We start from the raw sequence: 16926 nt of genomic DNA, 5'->3' as shown, positions 1-16926 counted from the left end.
CTCTCTCTCCTCATTGCTGGTCCTCTAGTTGGAGACTCCAGCTGTCACTTGTACAAAGGAGTTCAGAAGCCTCCCAACTGAGCTGCTGCCTCTGATCTCTACTCCTCACTTAGCCCTCCAGTCTGTACCCCTCATTTCAGTCTGAATGACCATTCTCAAATACAAACTGATCCCTCCAAGCAATCCTCACTCCCGTTCTTGCCTAGAAGACACCGCTTCTCCTATTTGGACCATTCTCCCAGCCGCTCATGTGAAAATATCTGCACCTTAATTTCAAAACCTAGTTCCGTAAACTTTCTCATACTAACCTCAACTTATCGATCACGTTATTCCTAACACCCTACACTAACGCTGCCATATTTGGCATTGAGTCTGTGTAATTTTTATGACATTGCATAAAAGAAAAATGAAAGAAAAAATGTATTACTTTAAATTCCTCCCTATACCCAACAGCTAGTAGATTTCTCTTTCAGCAAGTGTCAACAGACATTTAAAGGATGAACACATGTATGATTCATCACGAGTACTGGTTTTGGAAGGTGACGGATCTGATTTTAAATCCTAGGTCTAACACAGGCTGTGTAATCCCAAAGTTCTTAATTTCTCTAAGTCCACTTTCGCCCATGTCAGGAGACTTGAAGCACCCTGGTATACAACATTCTTGAGTGAGTCACTTAGGCAAAGCCCACCCAAAAGTCATATTAACTTGGTGCAGGCAATGGGAACACACAAGCTGGCAGGTTGGATGCAATCCTCCAGGCCTTCCTCAAGCTCACAAGAGGCCCACTTCATTGCCGGCACATACAGGTGCGCTGGGACTGGGATCCGCGAGAACCCTGCTCATGTCGCACCCTCCCACACTTTTCCTTTTTTTAAGGATTGCGGAAGAATAGCCTTGCATATCTGGAGAAAATTCAGTCTGATCTTGGATCTGGGCTCCTCAGGAGAGTTGCAGACAAAATCTTGAGCGGGCTTCTTTCGCTGACCTACAGTTCTTCCTTTTGAGGGCAGGGGACACTGGTGGTCTCAGCTATTTCTGTGCCAGACAACCCAGAGCAAGCCACAGGGGTCATTCAGCAGACCATAAAATGGTAATATCCAAGTACCTACTTCACTGTGTTGTTGAAATGGTAAAAAATAATACCTGACACATATTAAGTGTTCAGTAAATGATGATTAAATAGTATCATGCTTTAGTAAACTAATATTCTGCAAGGCTAATGGTACGCAGAGGTGGAGAATAAGAGTGTTGACTATGGTGTAATTGAGGAATTAAAGTCAATTTGATCAAATACATTCCCACAAGGCATTCACACCCAACCCATTTTGAGGTTATTTTCGGTCATCTGTGAGAGTATTCTTCCATTAAGTTTATTTTTTTTTCTCTTTTATCCAAAGTTATCTGAAAGCCACTTTACATTGAATCCTGCTGTATCATTTTACCATGTGTTTATGTTTGAGTTTAAAATGTTGGCTCTCACTATTGACCCTTCAACCGTGGGTCCATGAGAAAAGGAGGTTGACTAAGTGCCCGGATGGTGTGCTTACTCCAAGAGACAGCAGATGAATTAACAGCAAAAAGAATGTTTCATGGGGTTGCGGGGCGGGGGGTGGGGGGGGAATCTGAGTTACCACCCAGCACGCGGCAGCAGAGAACTCAAAGGAGCCTGTACCCCATCAGTCACTTCATAGGGACGTTACTGTGGGAAAACAGCATCAATAGCCTTGTTAAACTAACGCTGAATTTACATACGAGATCGAATGTGTATTAAGTGTGTGCTGCTGGGGAAACTGCTTAATACTTCTAAGACTCCATTAGATGGGTGATTTTTAGGATTAAATTAGTACGTCTATAAAAACTATTATCTGACGCAGAATAAGTGCTCAGTAACAGTTTGCTATTATTATACAGTGATAAGTAAATATTTTGCAAGGTAGACGCTCTGAATCAGTAACTATAAATATGAATCATTTTGGAGTTTGCTTTGCTGATTGCCCATTGTGTGGCACGGGCTTTATTAAAACTCTACGATCCAAAGACAAATAAGACTGACTGTCCAGATTCTGTGTTCCAGAATCGCAATTTTGGGTGGGACGTTTTTTTTAAGGATGATTTTATTCCAGTGGGATCATTGTAAAGGGAGGAGCTAACACATACCAGGAGCAGCTAAGCTGAACTGCAGAAGCCAAGAAAGCTAGAAGGAAGTCGGGCAGATGATGAGAAGTAAGCTGCCCATGGCTCATCTCTGATTTAACGGCTGGAGGAGGCATGAGAATAAGCTGGGGTTCTGGAGTCTGGCAGGCTTGGCTGCAAACCCAGCTCTGTCACTTCCTGTCTGGGTGGTTGGAACAAGTCAACATGGAATCCCTAAGCTCTAGCTTCCTCATTTGCAAAGTAGGGGAATGGAACAAGTTACCTAATAATATTTATCCGGACTTTGTTTGGAATTATAGACTAGCTGGTTAATATGGTATTAGACATATAATAAGCACTCAAGAAAAATGTGTTATGTCTAGAATTATAAAAATTAATCCTATCAACATTAGTGCTATTGCTACTAATACCATTATGACAATTCTGCCAACGTGGTTTCTCTGTCTGACACAGGATAGACAACTTCAACAAGCTGCCTGCCCTCTACATGACATGCCTTCCTTTTACATAAATAAAGTGAACCTGAAAAAGGGATGAAATACATGTGAAGAAAGCTTTAGTGGCTAAAAAAATAAAGGAGGTTTACTAGAGGAATAAGCATGCAGTGAATTGAACAGTAATGGGTTCTCTTCCAGATTCTTCTGTGGACTAAGCTGTGAGACGCTGGGCAGATTACTGACTCTCTCCAAACCTCAGACTGCTCGTCTGATAATTGTAGATCATGTTAACTAACGACAGGATGGTGTGGCTTGAGGCGGGCTATCAAGAACCGTCAGGTCTCTGTCCACAAAAAGACATAATAAAATACTTCATTCAGAGGAGACTAAGTGAAACGTGTGGTTCCTATCTTTTATGTGAAAGTACTTCAGACACATCTTACACTTCGGCAGGGGGGTCTTCACCTTTGCTATGAATTTATGTACAGAGCACAGCATATTTATAAGTGAGTTTCATGGCATATTATTTTTAGGCTGTAGAGAAAAGCATTCTGTGGTCTCAAAACAGATGATTGGTTTAACTAAATGGGCCACTGTCTTTTATTAAATTTAGGGTGCCCGAATGAAACATCATCACATATAGTCTACGGGGGGGACATTCTAATATTTAAAAGTTAAGATCTGGTCAAAAATATCAGATTTGGACAAATGGATTCACATATGTCTACAAACATGTACCTCTATCTATCTATCTCTGTAACAATTCGTCTATCTGTAAAATGCTTCCATTTCTGATTTAAAATATAAAAGCTGAACACGTAAGTCAATATTGGCACGTATGGGCACAAATAAAGCTTCCCAAAGAAACTGCTCCCGTTTTTATGTCTCTTTACGTAGCTCTTCAATCAATTTCAGCACACAGTTTGGCTTTTAAAACATCTCCTTTGATATCAATTCCACTGTGTTGGATAAACAAACACTTACTATATGCACATCCAAACACCTCGATTCGCATTCCAATTCTGCCCCTGGGGTTCCACTCTAAAGGGATGAAGCGCAGAAATCTGGCTTTGATAGAAGGCTGGAGTCTATAGTACACAACACTGTCTGCATTTGCATTTCCTGAAAATCCCTAGAAGAAAAGAGAAAAGAAGGAAATCAATGTACCTGGAGAAGATCTATTTCACTTTGTCTCCTACAATGTCAACAAGCAATGTATGATTTGCTTTTTTACTATAAAATAGCAACTTTCTTTAAGAAGATCATATTGTTAACAGTTATGCCATAACGTATCTTCATCCGCATAAGTTACTATTGTCTAAACCTTTTTCTATCTAGCAGTTTAAATTCCATCACCTGCAGCAAGCCAGCTTTCAACTATGAAACCCCCAATAAAGTTTGTTTCTGTAAGGTGCAGACGAAACATAAAAGTTACGGACATTGTGAACCATGAGAAATATCGAGAACATCTTCTTCCTGTATTCAAAAGCTAGGATCTGATTCAGCATAGAAGTTGCTCACATCATTGATGAATGAGTAAGGTTACGACTTGTTTGTATTGTTTCACTTTATCTTACTCAGTAACATAAATGAAACTTATCAACAGACATTCAAGTCAGAGCTACACTCTGAGAATAGGTTGTTAAACTTCATTCACCACAAGGCTGGATACACACCTTAAAAACTGTTGTTGCGTGTCACTTTTATTCAATAAAAAATAATAAAATAAAAACACCTGTATTTAAAAAATTGTTAAAGGAAATTGGAATCAGTAATCATCTGGAAAGACCTGAAATTAGACTTACAGATTTTAGATTTGAAAGCTAGAAAGACCATAGGAATGATGCTGAGCTAGCACCATCAAATAGCAGATGAGGAAATTAAACGTCAGAATGATGAAAAAAACATCTCCGGTGTTTGCAAAACTATTATATGGTATGACCAGGAGCTATACTCCTTCCACAATATCAGGATGCATCTACCTAACATATAGCCCACCTGCAAAACCCACACCTAAACAGCTTTTATTTTGTCCTACGTGACATATAGTAAAGCTTCATATGTGAAAAAGTTAGGATGAAGCAGTTGTTCTCAATAATTGATATTTAATTTTTATTTCAGCTTCTCCTCTTCCACCTCTTCCTTCCTTTCCTCCCTCCTTTTCTCCTTCTTGTCTTCCCCTCCTCCTCCTCCTTCTTTTTTTGTTTAACTAGAACAATCAGGATACGTAGGAACTATTGAAATAAGGGATGATGCTACGACCTATTCAGCCGCGTGGTAGGTCCCCTTACCATGACTGGATCAACGAATGAGGTCACCCTCATGTAGATCATACCAAACAGAGCAAATATTTTAGGAACACCAATACCCAGGGAGTTTATTCATTTGCCTATTTTTCTTTCTACTTCACAAATATCTCTTTACCAACATTTACTAAAATATTTTCTAACACAGTAAAAATAAAAAGTAAGGTTGGGTTTTTCAGTCAAATTAATTTGGTTTGACTCCCCTTATCAGTCAACTCTACTTCCTGCCCCCCAATGCCCCCCACCCCAGTACCTCATACACCCAATTTTCAGGCTCACACAAAACAGACAGTTCTATGATGGTGCCTCCAAATTATATCCCAAATCTGGGCATCTCCCTTCATCTCAGCTACAAACACCAGGTTCAACAAAGCATTATCTCTCCAGAACTACTTCAATGGCCTCTTCCTCATGTTTTTAGTCTTCTGTTTCCTATCGCCATCCCCATCCCCATCCATATCCCTAAATCTCTTTCCCTCTGAGCAGTCAGTCAGATTTTTAAAGGTAAGACAAACTATGTTACCCCCACTGCTTCCTTTACCACTTAGAAGAAAATCCAAACTCCTTATCAAACATAACACAGCCTTTGGCAATCTCCTCTATGATGCTTTGAGCACAGGGAACCCCCGTGTAGAAGCCAAGCTCAGTCCTTCTGAGGGCCTTTGTGCCAGCTGTTCATTCTGCTGTGAAAGTTCTTCCCTCAAGATCTTTGCACAACCAGCTCCTCTTGTCACCTCAGGCCTTGGTCTAAAGAGCACCACCTAAGACAGGCCCTTTTTGATCACAGCTTCTAAAGGAAGTGTACCTGGCACCCCAGCATCTTATCTTTCTGTTTTATCTTCTTCATATTCCTCATTATTTGGGGGTCTTTTTTGATTATTTGTTTATCTTATCCCCTTAGAAGACAAGCTCTCTAAAGCAGGGACCTTTACTGCCTTCCTTCCATAGTACCTATAATATGGCTTGGCTCAAAGTCGTTCTCAACAAAATATCTGTTGGATGTGTATGTTTGGGAAAGACTGGGCTTAAAAACAAATCAAAGTTCAGCAAGTTTCTTGATTATTGTATCTCTATGAAGATGTCAAATGAGAATGTACAAATGAGCACTGTATCTCCTGAGGGAGGAACAGTTATCCAGCATGTTTCAAACATATTAGGCCCACATCCCTGGCTACTATTTCCCAGAACATAAACAGGAGGAGATCGTTTAATCCCACAGATATTTGGACTCTGATAACCAGACACTTCTAGAACGTTCCATGATATTCCACCAGTTGAAATTTCACACTGAGGATTTGATATAAAAGGTTAACTGTATTCTTTATTGTACTACCTAATCCCCATCCTCACTTCACCTTTAGGCACCATGGTCTCCATTTCTGTCAAAACCATGAACATTTGCCTGAAAATGTCCATTTATACCAACGTTTTCTTTAGAATGGCTGAGGAAGGGCAGTTTCATTTAAGACAGTATTTCCCAAACTTGGACTACACATTAAAACTCCCAGTGCTCAGACCCTGGGCATTGTTGTACGTGTGTGTGTGTCTGTCTGTCTGTCTTTACGGGCTCTCCAAGTCAGGGTAATGTGCCTCCAGGGTTGAGGACCTGGTTTAAAGACATTCAATCCTAATCAGAACTTCTTACACTTCTGATTCTATTTTCCTGGGTACCACTAGCAGGTTAATACAAGACCTAATTATGATTTCTTGCAGTGAACAGCTGGGTGATGAATTAGATAACCCTCCAAAAGATCTCACATTTTTTCAAAATTATTATAAGTTCATAGACGGACATAGATGGCACTCTGTGATCTCAGCATTTTATGGGATTGGGAGAAAAGATGCAGGTGACAATGGCAACAGACTGGTAAAGGGGAAGAGGACGTCTGTAAATGGAAGCCCTTCACAGTTTATCTGATCAATTTATGAGCTATTTGAATTTTGAGAACGTAAAGAAGAAATGTAAATTACTTAGTCTGTATAAGTAATGAAAACATCTGAGCACATTCAAAATTTTAAATGATTATTTCTGACAAGGGATGAGGGAAATTGTGAGATGGGGGACATGGGATTTTTACTTAGCACATTTTAGTCATTTCTGAATTTTTTTAATGAGCATGTATTAATTTTATAATAATTAGCAAAATAAAGTAATGCATAGACATGTAAGTGTATACAGTGACAGAATAGGCAGAAATACCACTTAGTAATGCTCTTGGTACCTTAAATAACATTCTAAGATTAATGTTACTGGGAAAACATGCACCATTACTACTAGTTAAATATATTTAACTGAACAATAATATCTGCATTGTTTTGTTCCACTTGTTGCTGACTTTTAAAACGTAAGATAATAAAGATTCTGCTGTGGAATTCAATATCTAACGGGAATTTTTTTAGAATGTCTGTGAATGAGACAGGGAATTGATGCTATTCACTTTATAAATGCAAAGTCCAATGCATACTAATGTTCCTAATGTAATTCCCTTGCCTAGAAGACTTTTCTCAATTTGCTATGAAAATTTTTTCACATACTCATAATTCAGAAAGGAATGCATGAATTTAAATGTCTCATTCTTTTGAAAAAATAATTTTATTATGAGAATGTGTATGTCTTCCCTTATATTATATATTCTGAACTTTAGTGCTTGTCCAAATTACCTGAGGTGCTGTCACGCACTAAATCTGTGAGAGGGGCCTTAGAAATCCGCATTTCAATGCAGGTCAAGCTGATTTGTGCTCTTGGTCTTCTGCCTGCTCTTTGAACATTCTTCAGGCTTGTGGATAAATCGTGCTGTTTTTGCCCCCTCTATTTTATTTCAAAACTTTTCAGAGAGGGAAAAGATTTTAGGAGAACAGTTGACTAGGGCTAACCTCCAAAGGGAGAAATAAGTAACAAACGTCTCCTGTGCTATCAATCTGAATGTCTTCAATGTGAAAGCTTGTGTCTCAACATCAGACACAGCAGAAATATATATTATGTAGTTTTAATATTCGCCTCAACCCTGTGAAGTATTTTTGTGGCCACCGTAAAACTGAGGATAACAAAAATTATAGAGCTTATGTGCCTAAAACCACGCAGCTAGAAGGTGACAGAGTAAGGATTTAATTCTATGCTTTTCTGAATCAAAAGCCCATAATTTAGCTAGGCCATCAAAGGCCTCTCTCCAACAGAACGTGAAAGCAAACAACTCACCCTAGAGGAAACCTGATATTTTATCTGAGGCTGTTTCTCCCTTTTTCTCATAATTTATATTTAAAATCTTTGACACATCTGAAAGTGATGCAACTTAGATTATTACTAAACTGGGACACAACTCTACCAGTTGACTTTTATAGACAAAAGGATTGTTCTATTAACTTCACATTTTCGCAAAATTACTACAGCTGAAGGAAGATAAAAGACAAATTTTCAAACATCAATAGGACTCCTGCATATAAACGGTAACCTAATAGATGCATAATGTAGAAGAATATGCCATTAGATCGTCAAATATATGAAATATCTACAAGTAAAATTAAGGTGATGTGTCTTACGCGATAAAAATCAAGAAGCCTTAATTGTATTTTTCTTTTCTTTGAGACTTGATGATTTTCAAACTCAATGAGATGCTCAAAGATGGTTTAGAAATGTATTCTAACCAAGATAATTTATGGAGTTAATGAATTAAAGTTTTTCACAGGATTTTAAGTATTTTCAAAGTGCTTCTAAAGTTTATGAAAAAGTGTAATAGCATTAACTTCTTTTGCAAATAGTAATTGAGCAACTCATCTATGAAAGCCAAGATGCATAAAGGGAGATGGCCATATATGGCAGTTCATAAGGGGCTCCAAAACACTGCTGTAATAAATTAGAAACATGGGACCATGTGGTTATATAGCAGATCTGTAATTACATGTAAATTCGTCCAGCTCCCACCAAAATAAACAGCAACATTAGTAGAAATTCAATACAACAAACAGGCAAATATTAAAATCCTCTGACCTCTCTTATTCATGTGACTTACATATGACCTTCTTCCAAGTACAATTCATTTTGACACTGTCAGCTAATATGCAGAACTAAATATACCATAGCAACATGCTGTCTAATGGAAATCAGCTCTTTATTTTACGATGTTAGTTATAAATCTTTACTAAGTATGCCTCCCATGAGATCTTCTGGTCTAGAAAAGCATAAAAGAGAAGAAAAATAAGAACTACCAAAAAATGGGAAATATGCTAACATAAACCCAGATAAGAATAATGTTTAAACATATGTTGAACAAGTCATTGTAACTATATCCAACAAAAGTTGATTCTATCTTGAGTGTGAATGGAATTCATTTAATAGAAAACCAGCAATGAGAGTACAGCAGTCAAATCAGAAAGTTAAGTTTTGCTCTGTATATATAATAACTCAATTTTGATTATAAAAGAGTACAGAATTTTATTAATATTAAATCAGTTTCTACTATCCCTCTCAGAAGATATTCAATATCTTTAAAATATTTATTTGGAGGGGTACCAAATTATTAACAATAGTTCACTGAGGGACCACAAACCTGCCATTATTTTAGAATCTGTGGAGGCACAAAGTTGGAAAATACACCGGTTAGGCCCTTTCAGCATAGAAGGGTTTGAATTCTCAAGATAGAAATATCAAAGGGCAAGAGAAAAAGCACACGAAAGATACAATCTTCACTACAGTCCATAACTATTGTTGAGACATAGTAATAAACTTTTACATGCCTGATATATGGACAGGTCATTAAGCCTCAATTTATATTAGGGTGATAACATGGACAATTTTGAGGAAGATTAAAATTTGACTGAGATGCAAAGTAACTTTTAACTAAGAAATGATAATATTATGGTAATAGTAGGTTAGGAGATTCTGAACAATGCTCCTGCTAAAAACTGTACAAAATTAAAAATAGGGACTGAAGCTCTGAAAGACAATAAAAAATTAAATGTCCGAGATTTGGGAGAAGAACAGCCAAAGAGACCAGCCCTACCGTTGGGGCCCTTGTTTTCCTGTTTAGGTGACTTAAGGATTTCTGAAGAGGAGAAACTGAGCAGATCTTTTGACAACTTCACAGGGTTAAAGACAAAACTTTAGTGCTAGAGCCCTCAAGGACATGAATATACCATAAGCTTCCACAGGTTTTGAGTCGAAACTTTGAGAGTCTACAACTAAGAATAAATGGTGAGAGAGACAACTCCCCACAGGGATGAAAATTCAGCTTCCCATCTTCTCCATCTGCGAAATTATATGACGATGGTCAGAGATGCCTCATGCTCCTTGCTGCCTGCAGAAGCAACTGTAATTATATTCTGTAGGAAGACATCCTTCTAGATCTCAACTTATCGTTCATTTTTTTCATATATTATGTCCTACACACGATAGAAAATAATAAAACATTAGCAGAAATTGTTCTTAAAGGAAATTTATAGTCTTGAACATGCACACATATTAGTAAATAGGAAAGGCATCAGCTCTGTTATTTAAAGAACTCGGAAATCATCACTCTATACAACAAGAAAGAGGGAGAAACTTAAAATCAATGAATTTTCTGAGACCCATCAGAAAACTGAGGTTACATGGTGCTATGGACTAAGTTGTGTCCCTCTAAAAACGTATAGGTTGAAGCCCTAACCACTCCCATTATTATAGTATTTGGAAGTGGGGCTTTGGGAAGTAATTAGGTTTAGATGAAGTCATAAAGGTGGGGCCCCCATGATGTGATTAGCATCCTTAAAAGATGAGGAAGACAGACCAGAGCTTTCTCTCACCCCACCAGGTGAGGACACAAGAAGGCTGATGTCTGCAAACCACGAAGGGGCCCTCACCAGGAACCAAATCAGCCAGCACCTTAATCTTGGACTTCCTAACCTCCAGAACTGTGAGAAATGAACGCCTGTTGTTTAAGCCACCCAGTCTGTGGCATTTTGTTATACCAGCCTGAGCTGACTAATACACATGGCAAACGACCCCCATGAGATCTGGAGAGAGAAGTCCACCCAAAGACAGCAGAAATCTGTCCATCCACCGGTGCCATAAAACAGTAGGAACTCTCATGGTAATTTTGATGAATTGATGGAGGCCAAGTGTGGACTAGCATGAGAGTGAGAAACTCCTGAGGGCTGTGGTCTTCGAGGACCCCCACAGTTTTGTGGGCTTTTCCTCCAGGAAACTTTCTATGCTCTGCAACGATCAGAAAAAAAGACTTTTTCTTGGCTCTGGCAAGGAGGGGGAAAGGTAATCACTGTGAAATATGCCCAGACTGATCTCCATAACAAAGACTTTGCCAGAGCCTTATCTCTATGAAGGACCTCCAGAAACACTAGTGAAGGTCACAGATTCAAGACAAAGGCTAAAACACTAACATTTAATTGCAACATTGTAGAATGATCTCATTCCCCCACGTCATACCACCATACCAACAGGACTCCAGTATAATAATACTGGATAACAACTGAGAGAAACGCAAAACCCAGACCATCTCTGAAGACGATGCCAAAGTCAAAGGAGAGGCAAAAACAAGGATACTAGATGAATTTGAAGCCTCTGGCACCTATACCACCTGTAGAAAACATTAAATATAGCCCAATTTCTAGCCAGGTTAATATAAATTCTCACATGAAAGACCTATTTACCTCAGTTCCCACCACTAGATACAATATGTCCAATATGTCCAAACAAAAAGTTGCAAGGCATGACAACAGGCAAGAAAAAAAGTGTCTGCGTAGACAAAACAGTCGTCAGAACTCGGCTCGTGTATGTCACAGATGTTTGAATTATCAGACTAGAAATTTTAAAAAACTATGATGAATATGCTAAGGACTCTAATGGGAAAACTGGACAACATGCAAGAACACATGGGGAATGTAAGCAGAGAGATGAAAATCTAAGAAAGAACCAAAGATTCCAAAGTGTTTAGAAATCAAAAACACTGTAACAGAAATGAGCAACGTCTTTGATGGATACATTGATACATTCAATGTAGCCAAAGAAAGAACCAGTGAGCTTGAAGAAAATACAAATTTCTCAAATTGTAATGCAAAAAGAAAAAAGTGGAAGAGAATATCCAAGAACCATGGGATAACTGCAAAAGTTGTAACGTGCAAAAATGGAACACAAGAAGGTGAGTAAAGAGAGAACGGAGCTGAAGAAATATCTGAAGTCATAATGGCCAATGAATTTCTAAAATTAATGAGAGACACCAAACAAGGTCCAGGAAGTTCAAAGAATAAGAAGCAGGTTAGAAATCAAAATAAAAACTATACTTAGTTATACATATTCAAACTGCAGAAAAGCAAAGATAAAGAGAACATTTTGAAAGAAGCCAGAGGAAAACAAATACCTTACCTTTAAAGTAAAAGGATAAGAATTATATTTGGATTTCTCATCAGAAATCATACAAGCAAGTAGAGAGTGGAGTGAAATATTTCAAGTGTTGAAAGAAGTAAAAATAATCTTGGAATTCTATAGCCAGAGAAATTATCCTTCAAAAATAAATGAGAAATAAAGATTTTCTCAGACAAAAACTGATGGAATTCACTGCTAGCAGACCTGCTCTACAAGAAACATTTAAAAGAAGTTCTTCAGACAAAGGAAAATGATAGAGGTCAGAAACTTGGATCTACGTAAAGAGAGGAAGAGTAGTTGAGAAGGAATAAAAGAAGGTAAGATAAAATAATTTATTTTTCTTATTCTTAATTACAAAATAACTGTTTAAAGAAACAATAGTAAGAGATAACACAGAATCATACAAAATGCTCAATTACATTCAAATTAGGCATTAAAAAGGGGGAACAGCAACAACAGAAAGAGGAACAAAAAAACACAAGACAAATACAACAAACAGAAAACAGCTACAAACGTGATAGATATTAATCCAAATATATCAATAAGCACTTTAACAGTGGATCTAAATACACTACTTAAAAAACTACTACTTAAAACACAGAGACTTTCAGAGTATAAGGGAGTATAAAGGATGACCAGACCCAACTATTTGTTATCTACAAGAAATTCATTTTAAATAAAAGACTAAAAATAGATTAAAAGAGATGGGGAAAGATACACTATGTTAGTGTCAAAAATCCAGAAATAGTAAAATTAAAACCACCGGATCAATAAAATAGTAATCAGTAAGAGTTTATTGTGCATATTAAGAACAGTTTTAGGGACTTCCCTGGTGGTGCAGTGGATAAGACTCCACGCTCCCAGCGCAGCAGGCCTGGGTTCAATTCCCGGTCAGGGAACTAGATCCCACATGCACGCCACAGCTAAGAGTTCACATGCCACAACTAAGGAGCCCGGGAGCTGCAACTAAGGAGTCTGCCTGCCACAACTAAGACCTGGTACAACCAAATAAATGAATAAATAAATATTTTTTAAAAAAGAGGAAAGAACAGTTTTAGAACTGGGAGCTTTCAACCCCACAACTAATATGAAGTTCAGAGGCACAACATTACAGAATGGCTTATAAAGTGAAAATGAGGAAGTGGTTTAATCTTTACAATGATTGGTTATTACAATGGGGGTTTCCAGACGGCAGGGGATTGATCAAAAGTGATTATTTAATACCGTGTTTAGGAAAACGACCTAAGTTTCTTTTATGATTATCAGAGGCATTTACAAGAAGTAAACTAAGTTAAGTTTTGCTCCTGTGCATGAAATAGGCTAGATTTAGTTTTGCTTATGTGGCTTCAATGGTTTGGTCTGCTCAGGGAATTTTCAAGTTTGGTTTTCATTTTATATTTCACTTTTCACACTAACGCTACATCTAAATAAACCTAGAATAGCTATATTAATTTCAGACAAAGCAGCCTCCAGAAAAAGGAAGATTATCATAGATAAGTAGGCACATTGCATATTGACAAAATGATCAATCTTCCAAGATGGTTTAACAATCCTCTATGCGTACGGACTTAACAGCAGAGTCCAAATACAAGAGGCAAATACTGATAGAACCGTAAGGAGAAATAGATAAATCTATTATTATAGTTGGAGTAATTGATACATCAAGGAGTCAGAAAAACTGTGAGAATGTAGAAGACCTATATCACTATTAATCAACTGGATCGAATTGACATTTTAGAATATTCCACCCAACAACAGCAGAAACAGTGTTCTCAAGTTCATGAAGCCTTCACCAAGACAGACTGCATTATGGGCCCCAAAATATGCCCTCACCAACGTAAAAGAATACAAATCATACAAAGTATGCTCTCAAATCACACTAGAACTAAACTATTCATCAGTAACAGAAAGATAGTAGAAAGTCACAAAATGTTTGAAAATAACCCAAGAGTTAAAGCAGAAACCCCAAGTGAAATGTTTAAAAACGTATCTAAATGAAAATGAAAGTACAATTTATCAAAATTTGTGGGATACAGCAGTATTTTTAGCATTAAATACATATATCAGAAAAAATAAAGATTGAAATAAATAAATTTCCATCTTAGAAAACTAAAGAATGTAGAGCAAGTTAAGTCTAAAATAAGCAGAGGAAAAGAAGTAATAAAAATGTATACCACAAATTATTGGAATTGAAAACAGGAATGCATTAGACAAAACCAAAAGCTGGTTCTTTGAAAAGTTTCCTAAAATTGATAAATCTCTAGTCATGCTGTCCAAGAAAAAAAGAGAGAGAAGACCCAAATTATCAATATCACAAATGGAAGAGAAGTCACTGCTATTGAGCACATGGATATCGAAAGAAGAAAGGAGAAGATTAATGAGCCGAGGATGAATGAAGACATCAGAAAAAATACAGTAAATTAAAACCAAGGATGAAACAGGAAGTAGATAATAAAGATAACACTTTGAAGGACATTTCTTTCTTTCTTTATTGAAGTATAGTTGATTTACAACATTGTGCCAATCTCTGCTGTACAGCAAAGTGACTCAGTTATACACATATACACATTCTTTCTTTCGTATTCTTTTCCATTATGGTTTATCACAGGATATTGAGTATAGTTCCCTGTGCTACACATTAGGACCTTGTTGTCTATCCAGTCTAAATGTAAGAGTTTGCATCTACCAGCCCTGAGCTCCCAGTCCATCCCTCTCCCTTTCCCCCTCCCCGTTGACAACCACAGGTCTGTCCTCTATGTCTACGAGTCTGTTTGTTTTGTAGATATGTTCATTTGTGCCACATTTTAGATTCCACATATAGGTGATATCATATGGTATTTGTCTTAAGGCTTTGAGGGACATTTAAATGAAAGAAACTCTAGTTAGACTGATCAAGGAAAAGCAAAGCGACACAACCAGTATCAGGAATGCAAAAGAGCATCTTACCATGATCTTACACACATTAGAATGATAATAAGAGGATATTTGGAATAACTCTAGGCCAATAATTTTGAAAGTTAAGTGAAGTGGACAAATTCTAAACTGCAATTTACCAAAACAGATGAGAAACAGGAAAATCTGAGTTGCCTATATATAGGCGAAATTAAATGTATAATTAAAAAACATTCCCACACAGAAAACTGCAGGCCCTCTGTTTTCCCTAGTGAATTCTTCGAAACATTTAAGGATACAATAATGCGGGTATCATATAAACACCTTCAAAAAGTAGAAAAACAGAATGCTTCCCAGCTTGTTTTGTGAGCCCAGCATAACCCTGATATCAAAATCTGACAAAGAACTTGTAAGGAGGAAAATAAAAGCCAGTCTTATTAAAACATAGATCCAACAATCCTTAAAAGATAGTTGCAAAATTATTCTAGAATATAAAAATAAGGAAAAAGTCTAATAGGTCATAATGCAATACAGCTTATTCCAGGAATATAAGGATTGCTTAATATTTAAAAACTCTTCAATATAATTAATCAAACTGAAGAAAATATGGTCTTCTAGGACGCAGAAAGAGTATTTGATTAAACTCAACATCTAAACAAGATTGAAACTTTTAGCCAAGTAGGGAATTTCTAACTCTGTAAAGGATATCTACAAAATTCTTACAGTAAGCATTGCATGTAGTCTGAAGTTCTGAGAGCTGTTTTGAGTTTGGGACCCAGACAAGTATGTTGTCTACAGACCTGTCAATTCAACATTAGTACAATATTCTAACTAGTACAACAAGGTAACAAAAGTGTTTAACAGGTAATAAGGATTAGAAAGGAAAAAATAAAACTATTATTCATAGGCTGCATGATTGTGTACGCGGAAATTTTTCTTTACTCTGTAGAGTGAGTTTAGGCAAATCTGCTGGGTAAAACTCTCTATATAAATATGAACTGAACTTGCACACCTATTAAAGTGGCCAATATCCAGGACCCTGACGATACTAAATACCGGCGAGGATGTGAAACAACAAGAACTCTCATACATTGTTAGTGGAAAAACAAAGGGACAGGAATCACCAAGATACTCTTGAAGAAAAACAAAGTCAGAGGATTTTCTTTACTGAATATGAAGTCTTAAGATGTGAAAAAAGAGAGCGAGAGTGTGTGTGTGTGTCATATTGGCAGAGAGTTACTCAAACAGACCAATGGAACAGAACAGAAGATCCAGAAACAGACTCAATATATATGGACAGTGAATTTTAACAATGTTTGCAATGCAGAGCTGTTAAAAAAAAAAGAAACAACAACTTCTTTTAAATGCCTGGCACTATACCAACTGAATATCTACTTTGGTAAAAAGAAGAAAAAAAATTTAATGGAAAGTTGGTTGATTACTACTTTAAATCACACGCAGAAGAGAATTCCAGTAGGATTGTAGGCCTATATGTGAAAAGCAAAACAATAAAGCTACTAGAAGATAGCACAGCTGACCATGTTCACAACTTTAAGGAGGGCAAAGACTCCTCAGACGTGACTCAAAAGGCACGAACCATAAGAGGAAAGATTGACAAATCCGAATCTATTAAATTTAAGAATGTCTATTCATTTGAAGATGTTAAAACAGTGGAAAGAGAAGCCACAGAACAGGAGAACCTATTTTCCAGTATATTAGTAACCAGAACATGTGGAGGACTACAGAGCAATAAAAAAGAGGAATAAAAGCAATACCTAAATGACT

General features: G+C 37.1%; 1 protein-coding gene across 7 annotated transcripts in view; it reads right to left on the bottom strand.

The window, feature by feature from the left end:
* CNTNAP4 (contactin associated protein family member 4) overlaps positions 1-16926 on the bottom strand; it is a 256272-nt gene that overhangs the window by 112247 nt on the left and 127099 nt on the right. For all 7 annotated transcript variants that reach the window (XM_065899255.1, XM_065899257.1, XM_065899262.1 and 4 more), the window contains exon 4: positions 3577-3724. In XM_065899255.1, the coding sequence (XP_065755327.1) occupies positions 3577-3724 (148 nt within the window). The remainder of the gene's footprint in view (positions 1-3576; positions 3725-16926) is intronic.

Source organism: Phocoena phocoena, chromosome 20 (assembly GCF_963924675.1).
Source record: "Phocoena phocoena chromosome 20, mPhoPho1.1, whole genome shotgun sequence".
Classification (NCBI taxonomy): domain Eukaryota; kingdom Metazoa; phylum Chordata; class Mammalia; order Artiodactyla; family Phocoenidae; genus Phocoena; species Phocoena phocoena.
Note: the sequence above shows the minus strand (reverse complement) of the source record. Positions and strands in the feature narration are given on the sequence as shown.